Raw genomic sequence first — 19,456 nt, 5'->3', positions numbered from 1 at the left:
GCAACCCAAGAGGACATTTTACACGGCCAAATTCCGCAAAGAATATTAAAAAATAACAATCGACAGTGAATGTATGTTAGTGGAACTGTGTCAGGAAAGTGAAGTGATAATTAATGCTGCGTTCACACCGAACGCGATGCGATGTTTGGGGGCAGCGCGATTACATGTAAAGTCAATGCAGAGACGCGGACAGACGCAAATTCGCTCCGACGGCGAGCATGAAGCGGTGGACGCGGCGCGAATCACGCGATTGAGGCGATTGAACTGGGCCGCGTCAAACGCGAGAGTTCCATTTTTTCAACTCGAGCGTCAAATTCACGTGACGCGTTCTCGCGGAAGCCAATCAGCGGTGAGGATCTCAGCCTGCCGTTACTGACGTTCAACCAGAAAACATCAGCCATTAGCTGTTAGCAGTTAGCACACAGAGATCACAGCTCATATCTGTTCAGAAACTGTACAAAAGTTAAACAAGTACAAACCACAGACTGTCTGTGTCATGGCGAATACAGTCGCTGGTTTATTTATGTCTGTAGGCCATTGTTATGAGTGTGGAGTGAGCATATACAACGTTAGCTTAGCCTGGTCGACCCAATCTCCATTCAGAAAACAAGCATTTTAAAAGGTTTTTCGCCTGCAGACTTGTCAAGCATTAATTCATGGTTTTTACTAACCGGTATCAGTATGTTGTTACGTCGGCATCATTTATAAACGTGTATTACAATTTAATCACGGTAAAATATGTTCATTTTGTTGTAGTTGTAGCTCCCGAGCCAGCGCGTCTTGTTTGAATGATGCGAGTAAACACAGCTGTGAAACTCGAGCGATTAGAGCGAAGCGAATATTCGCATCGCGTCCGGTGTGAACGCAGCACAAGTAATGTTATTGAAGAACTGAAATGCATAACATTTCAAGTTAATATGTATCATATCCCTCCGAAATATGGTCGTAGACTTTACTGATGATTTAGAATTTATTGAAACTCCAGACTCAACGTAAGAGCTTGTGCCTCTTCGGGGGGTGCTAACATTTAAACATAAACTTTATTCTTTACTTTCTCCGTCTTTATGATATCAGATACCGTCATGTTGTTTTCATAGCAACAACAACTTCCTGTCAACAGCTCCTGTTTCACCTGCTTAATACAGTTATCATCACTGCTACTGTGGTCACATTGGGGACCCGTAACATTACAATAGTTGAGATGTGAAGGGGGTTATGTTTTTTTCTCTGTGTTCTGGGTTCCTGCAGTTTTTTGAACAGACAGTACACACGTTCAGAGGATGAACGTGTGTACTGTCGGTGGGAGTTTATGCTGTTGACAGGAAGTTGTTGTTGCTATGGAAACACCAGATACCATTTCGGAGGGATATGATACATATTAACTTTCAATGTTATGCATTTCAGTTCTTCAATAACATTACTTAATTAACACTTCACTTTCCTGACACAGTTCCACTAACATACATTCACCATCGATTGTTATTTTTTAATATTCTTTGCGGAATTTGGCCGTGTAAAATATCCTCTTGGGTTGCCGTACAGCCAATATGTGACGTCATTAGAAAGCGTAACGGACCCCGTGCTAATCTGGTAGGCCCAAGCCAAGCCCCCAGGAAGTGCGCCGGAGTCTGATGAGAATATTCGTGCTGGTCAAACGGCGGTACTACACTTCCTTTAGGTTGCTGGGCCCGGAAACACTTTTTCCCATTGACTTACATGGGGAAAGAGTGGTCTGTAATTCGTTGGATAATTTTTTTTAAACTAAATAAACTAACCAGTATGAACGTTTGTATAGCCCTTATTAAAAACATTCGTTCCTCAAGTTGTAAAAATGTGCTAATAACGTTATTCTGAGAGTTATTTCCCTCGGCATTATGAACGCGCATCTAACCCACGGGACCGCGCCGCCCGGCACGTTCATGTTACATGTTCAGTACTACATGAGTTTCTCTTTACCCATGGATGCACAATAACAACGGACCATATCGCCTTACTGCCAGCCCACGGAGCTGTAATAATGGATATATTGCACATGTTTGCTGTAATTCATCATTTGTAAAATATTATACTACATGGGCTGTATGATGTAAATCTTGTACCGTAAATGTTGTATTAAATAAAGTTAATATTACCGACGTAGATTAACGTTCCTGTAGCTTCTTATTGCACTTGCAATTGTTTTAGTTACTTGTGGGCTACTTAACATGAATAATCACAGTTACTATCCTTTTACTCCATCACATTTCAAAAAGAAATAGGCTATTGTTATTTTAACTCCACCACAGTAATCCATCATCAGCTTTACTTTTTAGATAAGATTAAACTCACAATTGATCATAACAGGCTTCAACATATACATTTTTATATATTACCAAGTGGTTTCATGTACAACCCACACAAGTATCATGCTAAATGAAGCTCTGTTGCTTGGATATCATAAGATCCTGATGTCAGCGTAATATAAAAGTACATAACGATTGATGTGTAACTTAGTATAATTTACTAGCTAGCCGCTAGCTGCTAACTGCCGCCTCGTTAATATAAATCCAGTACCATGCTGTCATGAACGCGCGGTGCTGTTACGTGTACGCAAATTCACGTGCTTAATGTGAACGAGCCTTTTGGGCGGCGTGGTTAAAGTTGCGCATGCTCTATGAGTGCACATACGGGCATGCCGGGTAATCTGTGACGTTTCGCTCTTTCAAAAGTTGGGCCATTTTGTCATCATGCGCCATTGAGCAACTCTCATAGGAATGAATGAGGCCCCGCCTCCCACGCTGTATCCAGTTCTTATTATACATCCATGGCCCAAGCCCCCAGGAAGTGTGCCGGACTCAGATGAAGATATTCGTGCTGGCCAAACGGCGGTACTACACTTCCGTTTGGTTTACCAGGCCCGGAAACACTTTTTCCCATTGACTTACATGGGGAAAGAGACGTCTGTAAATCGTTGGATACTTTTTTTTAAACTAAATAAACTACCCAGTATGAATGCTTGTTTTGCCCTTATTAAAAACATTCGTTCCTCAAGTTGTAAAAATGTGCTAATAACGTTATTCTGAGAGTTATTTCCCTCTGCAAGTATGAACGTGCATCTAACCCACGGGACCGCGCCGCCCGGCACGTTCATGTGATGTGACGTGTTCAGTACTACATGAGTTGTACGTTTACCCATGGATGCACAATAAGAACGAATCCATATCGCCTTACTGCCATCCCACGGAGCTGTAAGAATGGATATATTGCACATGTTTGCTGTAATTCATCATTTGTAAAATATTATACTACATGGGCTGTATGATGTAAATCTTGTCTTAAATAAAGTTAATATTACCGACGTAGATTAACGTCCCTGTAGCTTCTTATTGCACTTGCAATATACCATTAAAGGAGTTGAACCACGCAGGGATAAGCCAGAGTTTACAACCTTTGCATGTGGGCACAACACGTTTTGACCCAGATTAATTAGCTATACCATATGATATCGCCCGAGGAAGTCGTCATACTTATACATATATAAATAAAGATATATGTGTCAAAGCTCTAATCAAATTAACAGTTGTATTAATTATACTTGTACATTTGTATATGTATATAAGTATACAGCCTGTGTTATATATTTATATACACAAATGAACAACCTTGTGTGTGTCAAATAACAAGTTGTATTGTAGTGTTTATTTTAGTGTTGTTTTATGCTTATCCACATTTTGATTTCAGAGCACAGGAGAATGCTGGGCACAACATAAAGCTCAACAGTGAAGCTGGCAATGCTGAACAAAACCTTCACTAGATCCTGTTACATCAGCGTAATATAAAAGTACATAACGATTGATGTACATTAGCATAATTACTAATGGCTCGGACGTTACACTAGCTACAGTAGCCGCTAGCTGCTAGCTGCCGCGGCCGCCTCGTTATTCGTTAATATCAACTCCATCATAACAATCCAGAACGCGCAGTGCTGTTACGTGTACGCAAATTGACGTGCTTGATGTGAACGAGCCTTTTGGGGTACGTGGTTAAAGTTGCGCATGCTCTTTGAGCGCACATACGGGTACTTCTCAGGCATGCTGGGTAATCTGTGACGTTTCACTCTCTCAAAAGTTGGGCCATTTTATCATCATGCGCCAATGAGCAACTCTCATAGGAATGAATGAGGCCCCGCCTCTCATGCTGTATCCAGTTCTTATTATACATCCATGGGTAGGCCGTGCAGATATGGCACCTACACCGGGGTTGCGTTCCGATAATCCAAAAATCAGCTCCTAAATTCTAACCCTATCTCCTATTCCTTGACCTCTAAGTGAAACGTCACGGGGTTAAGGGATAGTGGATAGGAGAATTCAAAATGATTTAGGAGAAGAGACTGCAGTGCTTAGAGAATCCGAATGCACTTTCACTATCCGACGTGTTTATGATGCGCCAGCGGACGTCATGAATGTGCGTCTGCTGCTGTGGGGAAACTATGGAAACTACAGTTTTCTATAGCGGACTACAACATGGATGTTTACTAAGAACGAGGGACTACTGTAAACTCATCTAGAGACTCTGCTCCGTGCTCTGATGCTGTTGCTTTATGCTTTATGAACGTGGACAACAGAGAAACATATTCTTCATGACCAAAGTTGGAATTGAAATAAAAAAGGAAAGTGAAACTTATGCTCGTCACCCTCTCCCTCCGGTCCACATTAATACAAATGATCCCAATACGTATGATTGTATGAACTATTAAAAGATCTTAAAATCAATACAAATGTATTTATTATAAACGTTAGTCCTTACCATCTATCACTGTGTATATCACCATTCAAACATCTTTTAAAAGTTGAACAAACTCCACACAGCTCAGTGAAATGTTGACTTTATTTGATCATTTCAGTAAAAACTAACGTTCATATTTCTCTTTTTGATTATAATACTGATGAACGTTCAAAACAAAGCACTTTGGCAACTTACCACATACGTTTTAAAAAGCTTAATAAGCACCCTAACTTTCATGATATAATTTCTCCCATTATCGTTTGTGTCCGTGAATGGCCGACTGTTGTGTGACGTCAAATGCTGCGGCTGCAATGCATTGTGGGGCAGCATTTTCTCCTCTCCTTTCGGTTAGGGAGGTCCAGTGGTTCCTAAGCTAAAGGAGGTTATAAAGGAAGTTTGAAACCTCCTTTCCTTTCATTTGGAGAATTGGAACGGCACTTATCATGGCTGCCAGTGACGTACTTCCGGGTCATTTCACTCCGTTAGGAAGGTTCCTAAGCTAAATGGACTATTGGACTTCAGCCCGGGCCGGCTAAAATGATTGGTCGTGCTTTTTACAGTGCTACGGCTTCCAGAGATAATTTTTTTTATGTATTTATTGTCAAAGCATTTAATATATTCATTGCTATTGGGACGTTAAGAGCATTCCATGGAATATAACAAAAAGTGTTTTCTGAAATGAATGACATACCCCATTAAATTATGACTGAAGATCGTCAGCTGTCTTCCTCTCCCGTGTTGTTCCTCGATACGTAAAGGCTGCAGTACCTTTAACAACTTCTCTCTACATATCAAACATACCGGTAAACCAGCATCGTTTGCTGTGAAAGCAGATAACTCTGTCCACGCAGAATTCAATCCTGTGTTCCTCCGGTACTTTTCTTGGATTTATCCATAGTTTGCTCATCGAGCCGGGGGTCAGGTTATTCGCCTGCAAGAAAAGGCGCTAGCGCGGGACCGTAGCAGGATGTGACGCATATTTTAGCTGACCTAATTAAAACCGTTGTTTTTTATTTATGTGTCACAGTATCACCTCAAAATACGAAACATTTTCAACCATGCAAGAAAACAAATAGTCCTACAAATACTTTTAATTTATTTCCTTCTTATTTTTGTCTAAACTCAAGGGAGCCAGAGCAGAGGGCCACATGCGGCTCGAGAGCCGCGGGTTGCCGACCCCTGCACTAGTCCAACGCACTAGTCCACTGCGCCACACGCCTCCCTAAATCTGTTTAGGAGAGGAATATTAGGTTACTCTGGTACTTTGGAAACCATTTTCATGTTAAGAATGGTTCAAATATAAGCTAGCTTTAAAATGAATTTGAGTGATTATTTCACACAATTGTAGTGGTTGCACTCACCACAATTACTACATGCATTAATGTGTTTTTGAAAGTATTGTACTCAGTGTGTGCATTTCACCATGTGCCATAAGCAAATAGTGACAATGTCTTCATCACATGTAATAAAAAACAAAGCAAAATCTGTTATTTGGGGTTCATACCGCTCTGGAAAACAAGATTGATTCAGCTGACTTGCTAGAGATTAAACAAATGTGTTCAGTTTCCAGTAGAAGTAGGATATTTGGCCACGGTTGATGAAACATTGTTGGTATCTACATATTTTCTCCGGCACAACTAGAGTGAGTGAAGTGATACAAAGGGAAAATTAGTTTTGCAACTGGCGGGAACACATCATTAAACTTTACTCATCTAAGCAATACCTCTCTTTATATTGTCTTACCAGCTGATGAAGTTCATGTCAGATGATAGAAAGCCACTAAATTGACCTGGTGGTGACACATTGGGTAAACTTGTGTTTGTTTACCTTTAGACTCTATGACGTTGCGGAGAGGAAAGAAGCTCAGCATCTCCATCCAGGAACACATGGCCATCGACGTTTGCCCCGGCCCCATCAGACCCATCCGTCAGATCTCCGCCTACTTTCCCCGCCTGTCCCCCACCTCCCCCGGCCCCCTGTCCCAGAACCCCCCCACCTCCCCCCTGACCCTCAGCCCTGGCTCTGTGGCCTCGGGGATGGGCGGGACCCACCTGCTATCCCCCCTGCTGGCCCATGGCCGGCCTGGGGGGGGCTGCTCTCTGTCGCTGACCAGCAGCGTGGACACGTCGGTGGAGATAAACAGCGACGACAGCGACGACTGCAGTGAGTCTGTGTGTGTGTGTGTGTGTGTGTGTGTGTGTCAAGTTCTTCAGGTTTTTGGCCTGTACCAGTGATTTAGCCTGACTTGATAGGCTAGAGGGACGCTTTGGACAACCAAAATTAATTGTTTGTCTTTATTTATCAAGACAGCTCCAAGAATTGATCAGGTTGAAAACCTTCAAAACACAAAGGACAAACAAAAGTTAGCTCACATGCTACACAAATTACAAACATTTTGCAGGTCTCACTGCATTCTCAATAATAACAATAATAGCACCACAAACTATGTTTTAATTAAAATGAATAAATTGTTCCTTTAAACCCCATCATTAACTTTAAATGAATTAGAGTGTTTATCTCCACTTGGAAACAAGCACCAGAGAAAACCTCATCTGAACACCTGTGCTGTCTAAATTGCACAGAAAACAAACGGGGCACAGGCAGACCGCGCTGCGTAAAAAAAACAGTTGATTGCGCAACAGCACTCTCGCAAAGTGCGGCAACAGATCAAGTACATAAACACAATAAATATACCAACGGCGTCTCCGGAGCCTCACACACACTGTCGCCTGGTTCTCCATCCGTGGCTTTGAGAACAAGAGACCAGCCATCACAAACTACACCCCTTTTGTAGCCGTGTTGCCGGAAGCGGCATTCATATATTTTCTACAGCTCGCTTATATAGTAGCCCACGCTATCAAAAATAAACAAATACCCTCTCCTGGTATTGAACAATACTATAATAATAATACTAATACTCTAAATGAAAACACATAATTATTTTTTAGTCCGTTTTTCACAGATATTATATATTGACTTTCGTCTCGACTGTGTGTGTGTGTGTGTGTGTGTGTGTGTGTGTGTGTGTGTGTGTGTGTGTGTGTGTGTGTGTGTGTGTGTGTGTGTGTGTGTGTGTGTGTGTGTGTGTGTGTGTGTGTGTGGCTCCGCATCTAAACACACTTCGCATCTTATGCATGACTCAGCATGTCTTCATACTAGACTTACAGGAATGTTGTAAAGCAACACTTTAAAATCTCTCTTAAGCCTGTGTTAACCACATACCTTATTTTATGGTAATAACCAAAAATCTATCAAAAAAACGAATTCACTTCGAGACAAAAGAACAGCTAGCGCTAAAATGCTGACTCATTTCAGGGTTTTAGGGTTAGGCTCTTTTCACATGAATGCAACTGGGTTAAATCTTTTGGTTTAGCACTAGCAGCATTCTAAGCAATTATTCATATTTTGTGAACATTTACAGCTACACTACACAGTGCTAAAACATTAGAACCAACATTCATTAATGCAATGCAGGACCGCCCAAAATCAGGCTAAAGATAACATGACGTGTTTATTCTCCAGTAAGTGCTGTTGAACTCCTGCAGAAGTAGAAGTAATGAGATATAAAAACATTTTTCACAAAAAAAAAACGTTAATTAATTAATTGTGACAGCCCTATAGAGTGGTGCAGTGTTGACATGTTTTTGTAGGTCGACCGGAAGTAAGCATCGCAATGGCTCCATAGACAATAATCACAGGGATATCCCCAGACAATAAACTGGTGGACACATGTTTATGATACTTACACATTTTGTTGAGCAGGATAATCGCCACATTTACACCAATTTGGGATTTAGACAATAAACAAACTACAGCGCGGTCACTTAATCACTGCTAAGTTTAAGGCAGCTAAATGTCTGGATGACGTTTAGACGTTTCAATTAGTCATTTGTGAGACGCAGACGTGGGAGAAGTATTCAGATCTTGTACTTGAGTAAAAGGAGAAGTACCAGAGTGTAAGAATACTCTGTTAGAAGTAAAATGTTTCAAAGTAATTCAAAATGTTACTCAAGTAAAAAGTACAAAAGTATTGGCATCAAAATGTACTTAAAGTACCAAAAGTAAGTTATTAAAGTTTATCACCAAAGAAATAACACTTCAGCTCTAAAACAGAAGTACCATCACAAAATGATGCAATGCGGAAGCGGCCTGTATAATGCTAAACATTTAGATGTTAGATGTTAGCTTGTTGTCACGGCTATTAACCCTGCAAAGGTGGAGGTGATTAAATGATATTGTTATTTTGTCTGCTATTGTGGCAGCTCTAACTAAACTTACAAAATATATTGAAATTAAAAGCCATTTCAACACCATTTTTTTAAATTTAAAACATAAATTGAATATATAACATTTTGAATATTACATTTTCTCTTTAAATAGTTCTAACAATTGTACAGAGTTTGGTTGGCTTCTATGTTTGTCTCCCACGAAAAAGGGATATGCTGTTCTTTGAATAAGAACTTAAAAGCAAAGCGTGAGATGCATTTAAAAAAACAGCCAATTACTCCACCATTACGCCAATCACCATGTGGAGGTTCTATTGGCCGGTTGGTTTTTAATCTCAGAGGATGTAACGATGCTGCAGTGGGATCGATAAAGAAAAGCAAGAGTCCAATTTATCTGACCAGCAAACAACCCCAGAGTTCAGCTCAGGGAAACAACTCATGAATAACACATGCCTTTAAGTCCAAATAACGTTAATAATGCACACAAGCACACATGTGTTTCAGTGGGAATACCTCCACACCTGGGGGGGGGTCACAGTAAGACGAGGCAACAGATACAATGATGCCTGCTGCAGAGACTCTGGAGTTACAGCAGTGTCTTTGAGAATGAATGAAGTCCAGCAGGGAGCAAATGACTCCTTCTTTCTCTCTTTTTCAAGCTGCTCCAGAATCTCAATCACATATCTGGAGTCCAGATATGTGATTGAGATCCACTAATAAAATAAATAATGGATTTATTTCTTTATTCACAGCACGGCATTCATTATCAGATTAGTTCTGCAGACACTGATCCACACAATTGATCAGTGTCAGTGTTTGACATGTATCATGTAACTAATGGTGTTTATGCTTGTAATAAGTTAAAAAAGAGAATAGAAGAAGAGGACATTTTCTTGGCCAGCTTTCTTGAAATTAGATAGGATATTTAGATAAATAAGATCTTGTAATTAGCTGGTAAAACTTTTTTTGACCTATATTTTTGCCAGAATCAGAAAATATTGTTACCAAATAAGCCAGAAATGCTTAAAACATTTTTTTTTTTCCTGATGTTAGTTGGTGATTTTCCAATTTAAATGTGTAAGATGAATTTCTTGAAACAAGGTGATCTGTCTTTTACAGATACCACAGCAGCTTAAAAACTTTGTTTCATCTGAGATACAACTAAAAAAAGGTTTTACAAGAGTCTTTGACTTTAAAGTATATGAGATGCTTTGTTAAAACAAGACCCTATATCTCACTGCATTGTTAGTTCTTATTCATTATATAAGTGTAAAGAGACATTCTGACTAGAAATTCGACAAATATACTCGATTTTGAGTTTTACACTGTAGGAGAAAGACTCCCAAATAAATGCGTGTGTTTGGCGGCTCTGTTGGGATTGCCTCTTGGTTGTTTTCCGTCTCTTTGTGTTTTTTTGTGGGGGTTTTTGGCATCTTTTCCTGGTCGTTTTATGTCTTTTATTAGTCGTTTTGTGTCACTTTGTAGTCATTGTGTGTCTCTGAGGTCATTTTTAGTCTACTTTGTGGTTTTGTTCCTCTTTGTAGTCACATCCTTGCTGCTGTTTTGCATCGTTCTGTCTCTTTGTGTCGTATTGCTTTTGTTTTGCAGCTTGTTGTTGTTTTTATAATAATGTTCATCAGAATTTGACAGTCAGTCATATTACTGGAACTAGTTGATTAAATCAAATACACTGGCAAAGAAAAAAAGATTTCTTTTTTTATTAGTTTGAGTTCTTGGTGCAGATATGATTCCTTTAGATTTCCTCTGCAGGCTCAGATGTGATCACTCTGTGGTGCAGCGCTGCGTTTTTGTTGGTGCATGATGTTTTTACAGCAGATCCAGGCTGTTAGTGTAGGTGGGAGGAATTAGGAACATAAGCATTCAGTGGAAAGTGCACTCACAGCTTTTTGTATCCCATTTTATGTAGAGGACTGCAGTGGAGTCAGCAGAGGGAAGCAGCTTTATCTCTTATTACTGCTGTTAGATGAAAATCGACGTCTGAAATGCATTCTTATCTGCAAAGCACTATCATTAGCATGATCACTTACACTACACGTCTAATAGTAGTACGTGAATACTGTCTGCAGTGAGGGGGAGGATATTTGACATCTATTGTCAATACATACATTTAGTTTTTTGTAATTTTCTCTTTGCCTTTGATTAGATATAAAGTAATACAATAAAACACCCTAATACAAGCATAGACACAATCAAACTGTCTCCGAAAGAACAACATGTCAATTAAGATCAACAGCAGGGACATCAAATATGCATGCTGTATAAATCCAGCGTCCCACTTGATCTTTAATTCAACAAACAGTCTGATCTGGTGAGTCACAGCAGCATCACAAGTGACGTGGAGATGTAATGTGATAGTGGTATAACGCTTTATATTTAAGCAATAGCTCACGACAGGCAAACTGCAGGCAGTTTGCTTTTCAGCCCAACGGTATACTGTTTTTCTCAGACGCGGAGGGATACTGACTTGTTGTGAAAAGTAACTTACAATTCTACCCGTGGTATACGCTCAGTATATCACGGCTAAGAACCAATCAGATTGCTTGATTTGACGTTTTATAATGAGGGATAACAAGTACATAAACAATTCAACTTTAACTGATGATTAAGTGGATGCATTTAGTAATGATATTAGTTAGTGTTTTCAGTAAGTATGCCCCAGATAATGCTGCAGCTCTTTTGAGTAGTTTTGTGTCTGTTGACTGTTGTGTGGCCATTTTGTTTGTGTTTTCTTTGCTGCTGATTTCTGTAAATGTGCCCTCTGATTGTTGTGTCACTTTGTAGTTGTTTTTTGTCTTTGTGGTGTTTCCTGTGTGTCTCTTTGGTATGTGTTATTGATGGACATGTATTTGTAGTCACTTATCCTATGCAACAAAAACGTAAGAAAAGGACCTCACAAGTGTAATTAAGAAAAAGCTACTCAAGTTAATCCATCGTTTCTTTTCAGATGGAGACACACAAATGACTACAAATGTCTTTTGTCTTTGTCGTTGTCTTTGTCTCAGTCACTCAGTAGTAAAGTATTTCATAGCGTTCCTGATGTTTCCGATACTGGTGGTTTTGCCTTTCTTTGTGCATGTTTGCATCTCTTTTTGTGTGTTTCTTTGGTTGTTTTATGTATTTTTATTTTCTTTTTGTAGTTCATTGGCGTCTCTTGTGCCTTTTTTTCACGTATTTTTTCCACACTGTCTTCTTGGCAAGAATACTTTCCCGTAGAAGAAAAAATATGTTAACATAAATGACATTTTACAGAGTTTCACAGCCCTTTGTGGTCATTTGGCCTGAATTTGTGTTGCGTCTCTCTGTGGTCACTTGAAGGACTCTCCAACCAGAAGTGAAACAGTCCCTTCAGATGCTTCTGGCCCTTTCTCATTTCTCTAATTCCCCTCCTCGACTCCCCCTCATCGACTCCTATCCTCGTGTCTTAGTATTTTATTATGTGAAGCACTGAATGGTTTTAGACAAATATCGACTCTTTGTTTGTAGATATCTACTAAACTAAAGCATACAAATAAAGAGAGTAATGTAGGCCTATACTGAGTGATATATATTATACACACTGCTCTGCTTTCTGCACAGACCTCACAGCTGTTCTCTCTGGAAACATCGCTACGCGATGAAAGCAGTTTCTAAAATAATATCCAGGGGATGCATGCAGAGCTGTCATTGGCTGAGATAAGTCCGGCCGTGCGTCACGACTCTTTTAAACATCACTGTTGCCGGAAATACATCCGCGGAGGATCCACGGACTGGCGCGGAGGACCCATCAGTGTCTCCTCGGTTAGAGCCCCTCCAGAGAGCCTCCTCGACGCTCGATCCTCGGTCCTCGAAGTGCATTTAGAGAAATTAGATGTCCTTCAACATGGCGCGCTGAAATCCATTTCCGGGTCACTACCGGAGGACCGAGGAGTCGAGGAGGGGAAATTAGTGAAATGAGAAAGGGCCTCTGATAAACAGAATCTGAACAGGAAGTGGGCGAGCCTCCAGGTTGACAAACACACCGCAGTGTGAAGAAGATTATAGTTTAGCATAAGAATACAATGTGTAGAGTAAGCAGAGGTTTGTTGGTTTTATGAGAGCTGATGCCTAAAATAAACGTTTGAATCCCTGTGAATCACATCCTGTATGTGCGCTCTTATATAACGCACTGGAAGAACACCAGGTTGTGTTTGATGTATGAGCTTATACATTTACACACAGTTTGTGTGCATGTATGTAAGGCGCCCTGACGAATGTGTTTCTTCTAAGAGGATTTTCCGTGTTGACATGTGAAGTGTTGTGTTCAGATCCATGTGGCAGCAGCTGCTCCATTAAATTGGATTTCTCTGTTCATGCTTTGATTTGATTCCGACTGATTTTTCATATCTTTCTTCTGATGCAATGTTTTTTTCCTTTAATGAGTTCTGTCCTTCCTTTGTTTTTTCCTCCTCAGCCGCTCTGGGAACACTGGAGTTTGAGCTGAGGTACGAGCAGAGGTCCAGTGAGCTGCACTGCAGGCTGCTGCGCGCCAAGGTAACACTCTGAAGAGATGAGTGAAAACTGCTTCTGTGAGCAGGGATGTAGGTTGAGCTGCAGAGTGGTTTGTAAAACTTGTTTTCCAAGTGGTCTGGAGTTCCTCCATTGGACATTTTTTATTGCATTTCCCGTAATTGTGCACAAAATACTGTGACTGTGAGTTGATAAAAAACACAAAAGGGAAAGTGATTCGAAAGTCACAGCATTTTACATTTTGAAAGTGTTTGTTAAATAAACGCACATGCCAAGGTAAGTGTTAGAGAAATATCACTCGTCACCGGCTTAAGTTTCAAATCAGGATACATGGATATATCCTCTCAAGAATGGAAGTAGTCATCACATACAGAGCATTTGGTACAACTAGTTCCTGAAAACAGTGTCCTTCACATGCTGATATACATATATTAGGGCTGTTAATAACGCGTTAACGCAAAAAAAATTAACGCCACTAATTATTTTAACGCATGTGTTTTTTTTGTCCTCTGCGCATGGAGTTTAAAATACCATCTACAAGCTGATGCTGTCAGCCCCGCTCCTGCCGCTCGCAGACCACACTTCCACGCTCACCGGCAGGCACCGACTGGCCATCGGGAGGACCGGGAGGGTGTGTGTATAATGTGGTGCGAGCGAGCGAGAGTGAGAGAACGCGCACACCTTACGTGTATTGTTGTTGTTAGCATCTGGTGCTAGCTAGCTGCGCTAACGGATATAAGGAGCTGTTTCAATGAAAACAGAGGAGCGACATTTCGCCAACAACTGCGCCGAGCACTTGACTTTATGCAGGTAGCCAGACAGTGGGGCATTGTACGAAAAGTCAGCACACTCAGCACGGATAGTGCGCAACATGATTGCAGCGTCCAGGCAGCTCCCGTTCGAGCATATGCCTTGAGTTGCACATAGCTCCAACGATCCAACACACACACACACACACACACACACACACACACACACACACACACACGTGCAAACACACACACATACACGTGCAAACACACACGTGCACACACACACACACACACACACACACACGTGCAAACACACACACACACACACGTGCAAACACACACGTGCACACACACACACACACACGTGCAAACACACACACACACACGTGCACACACACACACACACACACACACACACGTGCAAACACACACGTGCACACACACACACACACACACACGTGCACACACACACACACACACACACACACACACACACACACACACACACACACACACACACACTTTGTATTGTATTATTGTATGAGAGAGGTTCCAGGTTGAATTGAGGCGAATATTTTTAATGTTCAGAGGTTGTTGCATTTAATATTCATGAGAATATTTGTCATTGTTCAAATGATAATAAACAAACATTTGCATAAAGCATATTTGTCCACTCATATGTTGATAAGAGTATTACAACTTGAAAAATATCCCTCTAAGGTACATTTAGAACAGACAAACAATTTGCGATTACTTTGCGATTAATCACGATTAACTATGGACAATCATGCGATTAAATATTGTAATCGACTGACAGCCCTTTATATACAAGAGAGGGAGTTACACAGTCAGAAGACGGAGGAATACCGGTTCAAAGCAGTATACAATGTTTAGTTCAGATTAGCTAAGATGCACGTCAGACATGATCATGCTTGTCACATGTCTATCTAGAGGCTGAATCATCATGTTAATCACATAGCTATCATATGCCTAAAACAGACCTCTTCTAGGTAATAATCATACATCCTGTCATGTACACAGCTACAGTTGGGATACCTTTGTTAATATGTGCTACTCTGATATCGATATCCTATTCTGATATTACAACTTGTGTAGCCTATATATTAATGACACATGACAGCTGGTATAAAATAAAACAAATAAAAACAATTAAAAAACAAAAAATGCTTACTCTGAAGCCTATAGTCTGCTGCCAATAGTGAACAATTAGTGGGGGAGGGGCCATGAAAGGAGAGTCCACGTCGCGGCCCTGGGAGTATTGACGAGATCAACAAGATCGACAAGATCAACTAGATCGACTAGATACTGCTAATCCTATCATCAACAGTTACAAGCTACAAAACAGCCACAAGCTACGCTACAAGCCACGCTACAAGCCACAAGCTACGCTAGCCGCAAGCTAGTCTGCACAAGCTACGCTACAAGCTACGCTGAAAGCTGTAAGTAAGCCACAGAACATCAAGAGAAAACACCATGCCTGGAGATAGACACAAAGGACGATGCCGTAAACGAGGGACCCCCTCAAGACCGGTACTGACAGTCATATCTGTGAACATTGAAGGGTTCTCCTCTGCAAAACAAACCATCTTAGCCGACCTATGCAGCAAGCAACACTGTGACGTCCTCTGTTTGCAAGAGACGCACAGAGGGAGTGAAAACAATCGCCCCACCATACCAGGAATGTTCCTGGCTATTGAGTGACCTCACCGGCAGTGCAGCAGTGCTATTTTTGTAAAAACAGGCTCAGCTATAGAAGATACAGATAATCAGATGGCCATAATATCGAAGTCCTATCTGTTGAGCTAAGCAGTGTTGTAGTAACATCTGTCTACAAACCACCACCTGTAGACTTTGTATTTTCCCAGCCAATCCCCAAAATACACGGCAAACCACAGATCCTTATTGGTGACTTCAACAGCCACAGTACCCAGTGGGGCTACACTGAAATGAACAAGGATGGAGAAGCAGTAGAGGACTGGATGGATACTAACCAACTAAGTCTGATCCATGACCCCAAACTACCACACTCGTTTTTCAGTGCTCGCTGGAAACGTGGCTACAACCCAGATCTCACCATAGTCACAAGTAACATCGCTGGACTGTGTAAAAAGACGGTGCTGGACCTTATTCCATCAAGCCAACACCGCCCCATTGGGATCCTAATCAATGCGGCTGTAGTCCCAACCATCGTGCCCTTTAAAAGGCGCTTCAATTACAAGAAAGCAGTCTGGAAAGGTTTCACCAACGAGCTGGAAGAAAAGATCACAAACATAATACCAGTTAGCAAGAACTACGACCAATTTGCTAACCTGGTGCTGAAAACTGCTCGGAAACATATCCCACGAGGATGTAGAGTTGAATATATACCGGGACTTTCAAAGGACTGTGCAGGACTCTATGACAACTACGTCAGCATGTTTGAAGCAGATCCCTTCTCAGATGAAACAACTACCCAAGGCGAGAAAGTGATGGAAAGCATTGCCCAAGAGCGAAGCAAGACCTGGAATGCTCTTATAGAGTCCACAGACATGTCAAAAAACAGCAAGAAAGCATGGGCACTTATTCACAAGCTACGAGGTGACCCTAAAGCAGCTCCTCAGCACCCAAAAGTCATGGCCAACCAAGTTGCCAACCAATTGCTCGAAAATGGAAAGAGTAGAAAGAGAGGGAAAAAGACCAAGCTGAACCGCAAGAAATACATCGAGGACCCTGCTTTTACAAGACAGCTCACTATGGAAGAGCTGGAAGGGGGAATCTCTATCCTCAAACCAGGAAAGGCAATTGGACTGGATACTATCGCAACGGAACAGATCAAGCACTTCGGTCACAAGGCAAAGACGTGGCTCCTACAGCTCTACAATGAGTGCTTAACAACACACAAGCTTCCTAACATCTGGAAGAAAGCCCACATTATAGCACTGCTGAACCCTGGGAAAGAACCATCCGCTCCCAAGAACTTCAGACCAATCTCACTTTTGAGCCACACCTACAAACTCTTTGAACGTCTGATCCTCAACAGAATTGGTGCCTTTGTTGACGAACACCTCACCCCTGAACAAGCAGGTTTCCGCCCTGGCAAGTCGACAACTAGCCAAGTACTCAACCTCACCCAGTACATCGAAGACGGATATGAGGAAGGGATGGTAACTGGTGCAGTGTTTGTCGACCTCTCAGCTGCCTATGATACAACCATAGACCATAGACGTCTCCTCAGTAAGATCCTGGAGACCACAAGAGACACCCGCCTGACAGAGCTGATTGAAAGCATGCTTGAAAATAGGCACTTCTTCGTTGAGCTAGGAGGAAAGAAAAGCAGGTGGTGAAGACTCAGGAATGGCCTCCCACAGGGAAGTGTGCTTGCACCACTTCTCTTTAACATCTACACCAACGACCAACCAAAAAGTGTAGACACCCGCCGCTTCATCTATGCAGACGATCTTGGCATAGGTGCACAAGCCACTGATTTCAAAACTGTGGAAGACAGACTCTCTAACGCTCTGGCAGAGCTAACACCTTACTATGAAGAGAACCACCTACGTGCAAACCCATCTAAGACACAGGTGTGTGCCTTCCACCTGAGAAACCGTGAAGCCAAGCGCCAACTGAAGGTCAGCTGGTCAGGATCCTCCCTTGAACACTGTGAGCACCCAGTCTACCTAGGGGTAACCCTGGACAGATGCCTCTCTTTTAAGACCCACACTGAGAAGACTAAGTGCAAAGTGAGTGCGAGGAATAACATCATCCGCAAGCTCACCGGCACGACCTGGGGTGCAAACCCACAGACTCTGAAGTCAACCACACTAGCCCTCTGCTAGTGTGGTCACTCAGCTGCCGAGTATGCCTGCCCAGTATGGGAACGAGCTGCCCATGCCAAGAAGCTGGATCCCGCCCTCAATGCTAGCTGCCACATTATCACAGGCTGCCTGAAATCAACACCTACAGACCGTCTGTACATCCTGGCAGGCATAGCCCCACCAGAGATACGACAAAATGCACCAAGCAAGAAAGAGCGCCAACAACAGTCTACTGACCAAAGACATCTTCTCTTTGGCCATGTGCCAGCCAAAAGCCGCCTTAAATCCAGGAAAAGTTTCCTGAAGAGCGTCCCACCCATCGGAACACCGAGCATAAGCAGTGAAAGAGTCACTCGGTGGGAAGAAAGACTTGACAACCTCCCATCAGCAACAACAATGGAGCTAAAGGCGAGCGAGGCACTGCTGAAAACCTGATAAAATCCCATTCTAATTAAGAAAATTATGATAAAGTGCCATTCCCGTTGATAAAACGTGATAAAGTGCCTTTTCATTGTCTAAATTGTTATTAAAGTGCCATTGCCAGAATATAAAAATGTATATAGTGCCCCAGTGGAAAAAATTACATATAGTTAGTTCCCTTCTCGTGGAGAAAAAGTTATGTAGTCATTCCAATGGATAAAACGTTATTTAGCCATTCCAATGGAGAAAATGTTATTTAGCCATTCCAGTGGAGAAAACTTTATTTAGCCATTCCAGTGGAGAACATTTATTTAGCCATTCCAATGGAGAGATAACGTTATTTAGCCATTCCAATGGAGAGATAACGTTATTTAGCCATTCCAATGGAGAAAACGTTATTTAGCCATTCCAATGGAAAAAACGTTATTTAGCCATTCCAGTGGAGAGATAACGTTATTTAGCCATTCCAATGGAGAAAACGTTATTTAGCCATTCCAATGGAAAAAACGTTATTTAGCCATTCCAGTGGAGAAAACGTTATTTAGCCATTCCAGTGGAGAAAATGTTATTTAGTCATTCCAATGGAAAAAACGTTATTTAGTCATTCCAATGGAGAAAACGTTATTTAGCCATTCCAATGGAGAAAACGTTATTTAGCCATTCCAGTGGAGAAAACGTTATTTAGCCATTCCAGTGGAGAAAACGTTATGTAGTCATTCCAATGGAGAAAACGTTATGTAGTCATTCCAATGAAGAAAACGTTATTTAGCCATTCCAATGGAGAAAACGTTATTTAGCCGTTCCAGTGGAGAAAACTTTATTTAGCCATTCCAATGGAGAGAAAACGTTATTTAGCCATTCCAATGGAGAAAACGTTATTTAGCCATTCCAGTGGAGAGAAAACGTTTCCTTTAGGGAGCACTGACATAGTATATACTGCTGCGCTACATGCTATTAAACCTTCTGTGAGCTA

The 19,456-nt window shown here is 41.5% G+C and overlaps 1 protein-coding gene across 2 annotated transcripts in view; it reads left to right on the top strand.

Moving 5' to 3' along the window:
• Positions 1–19,456, top strand: part of doc2a (double C2-like domains, alpha) — a 185,735-nt gene that overhangs the window by 72,817 nt on the left and 93,462 nt on the right. For both annotated transcript variants that reach the window (XM_034206677.1, XM_034206682.1), the window contains exons 2-3: positions 6,598–6,927; positions 13,441–13,520. In XM_034206677.1, the coding sequence (XP_034062568.1) occupies positions 6,603–6,927; positions 13,441–13,520 (405 nt within the window). In that variant the 5' untranslated portion in view covers positions 6,598–6,602. The remainder of the gene's footprint in view (positions 1–6,597; positions 6,928–13,440; positions 13,521–19,456) is intronic.

This window comes from Gymnodraco acuticeps, unplaced genomic scaffold (genome assembly GCF_902827175.1).
Source record: "Gymnodraco acuticeps unplaced genomic scaffold, fGymAcu1.1, whole genome shotgun sequence".
Lineage (NCBI taxonomy): Eukaryota > Metazoa > Chordata > Actinopteri > Perciformes > Bathydraconidae > Gymnodraco > Gymnodraco acuticeps.
Note: the sequence above shows the minus strand (reverse complement) of the source record. Positions and strands in the feature narration are given on the sequence as shown.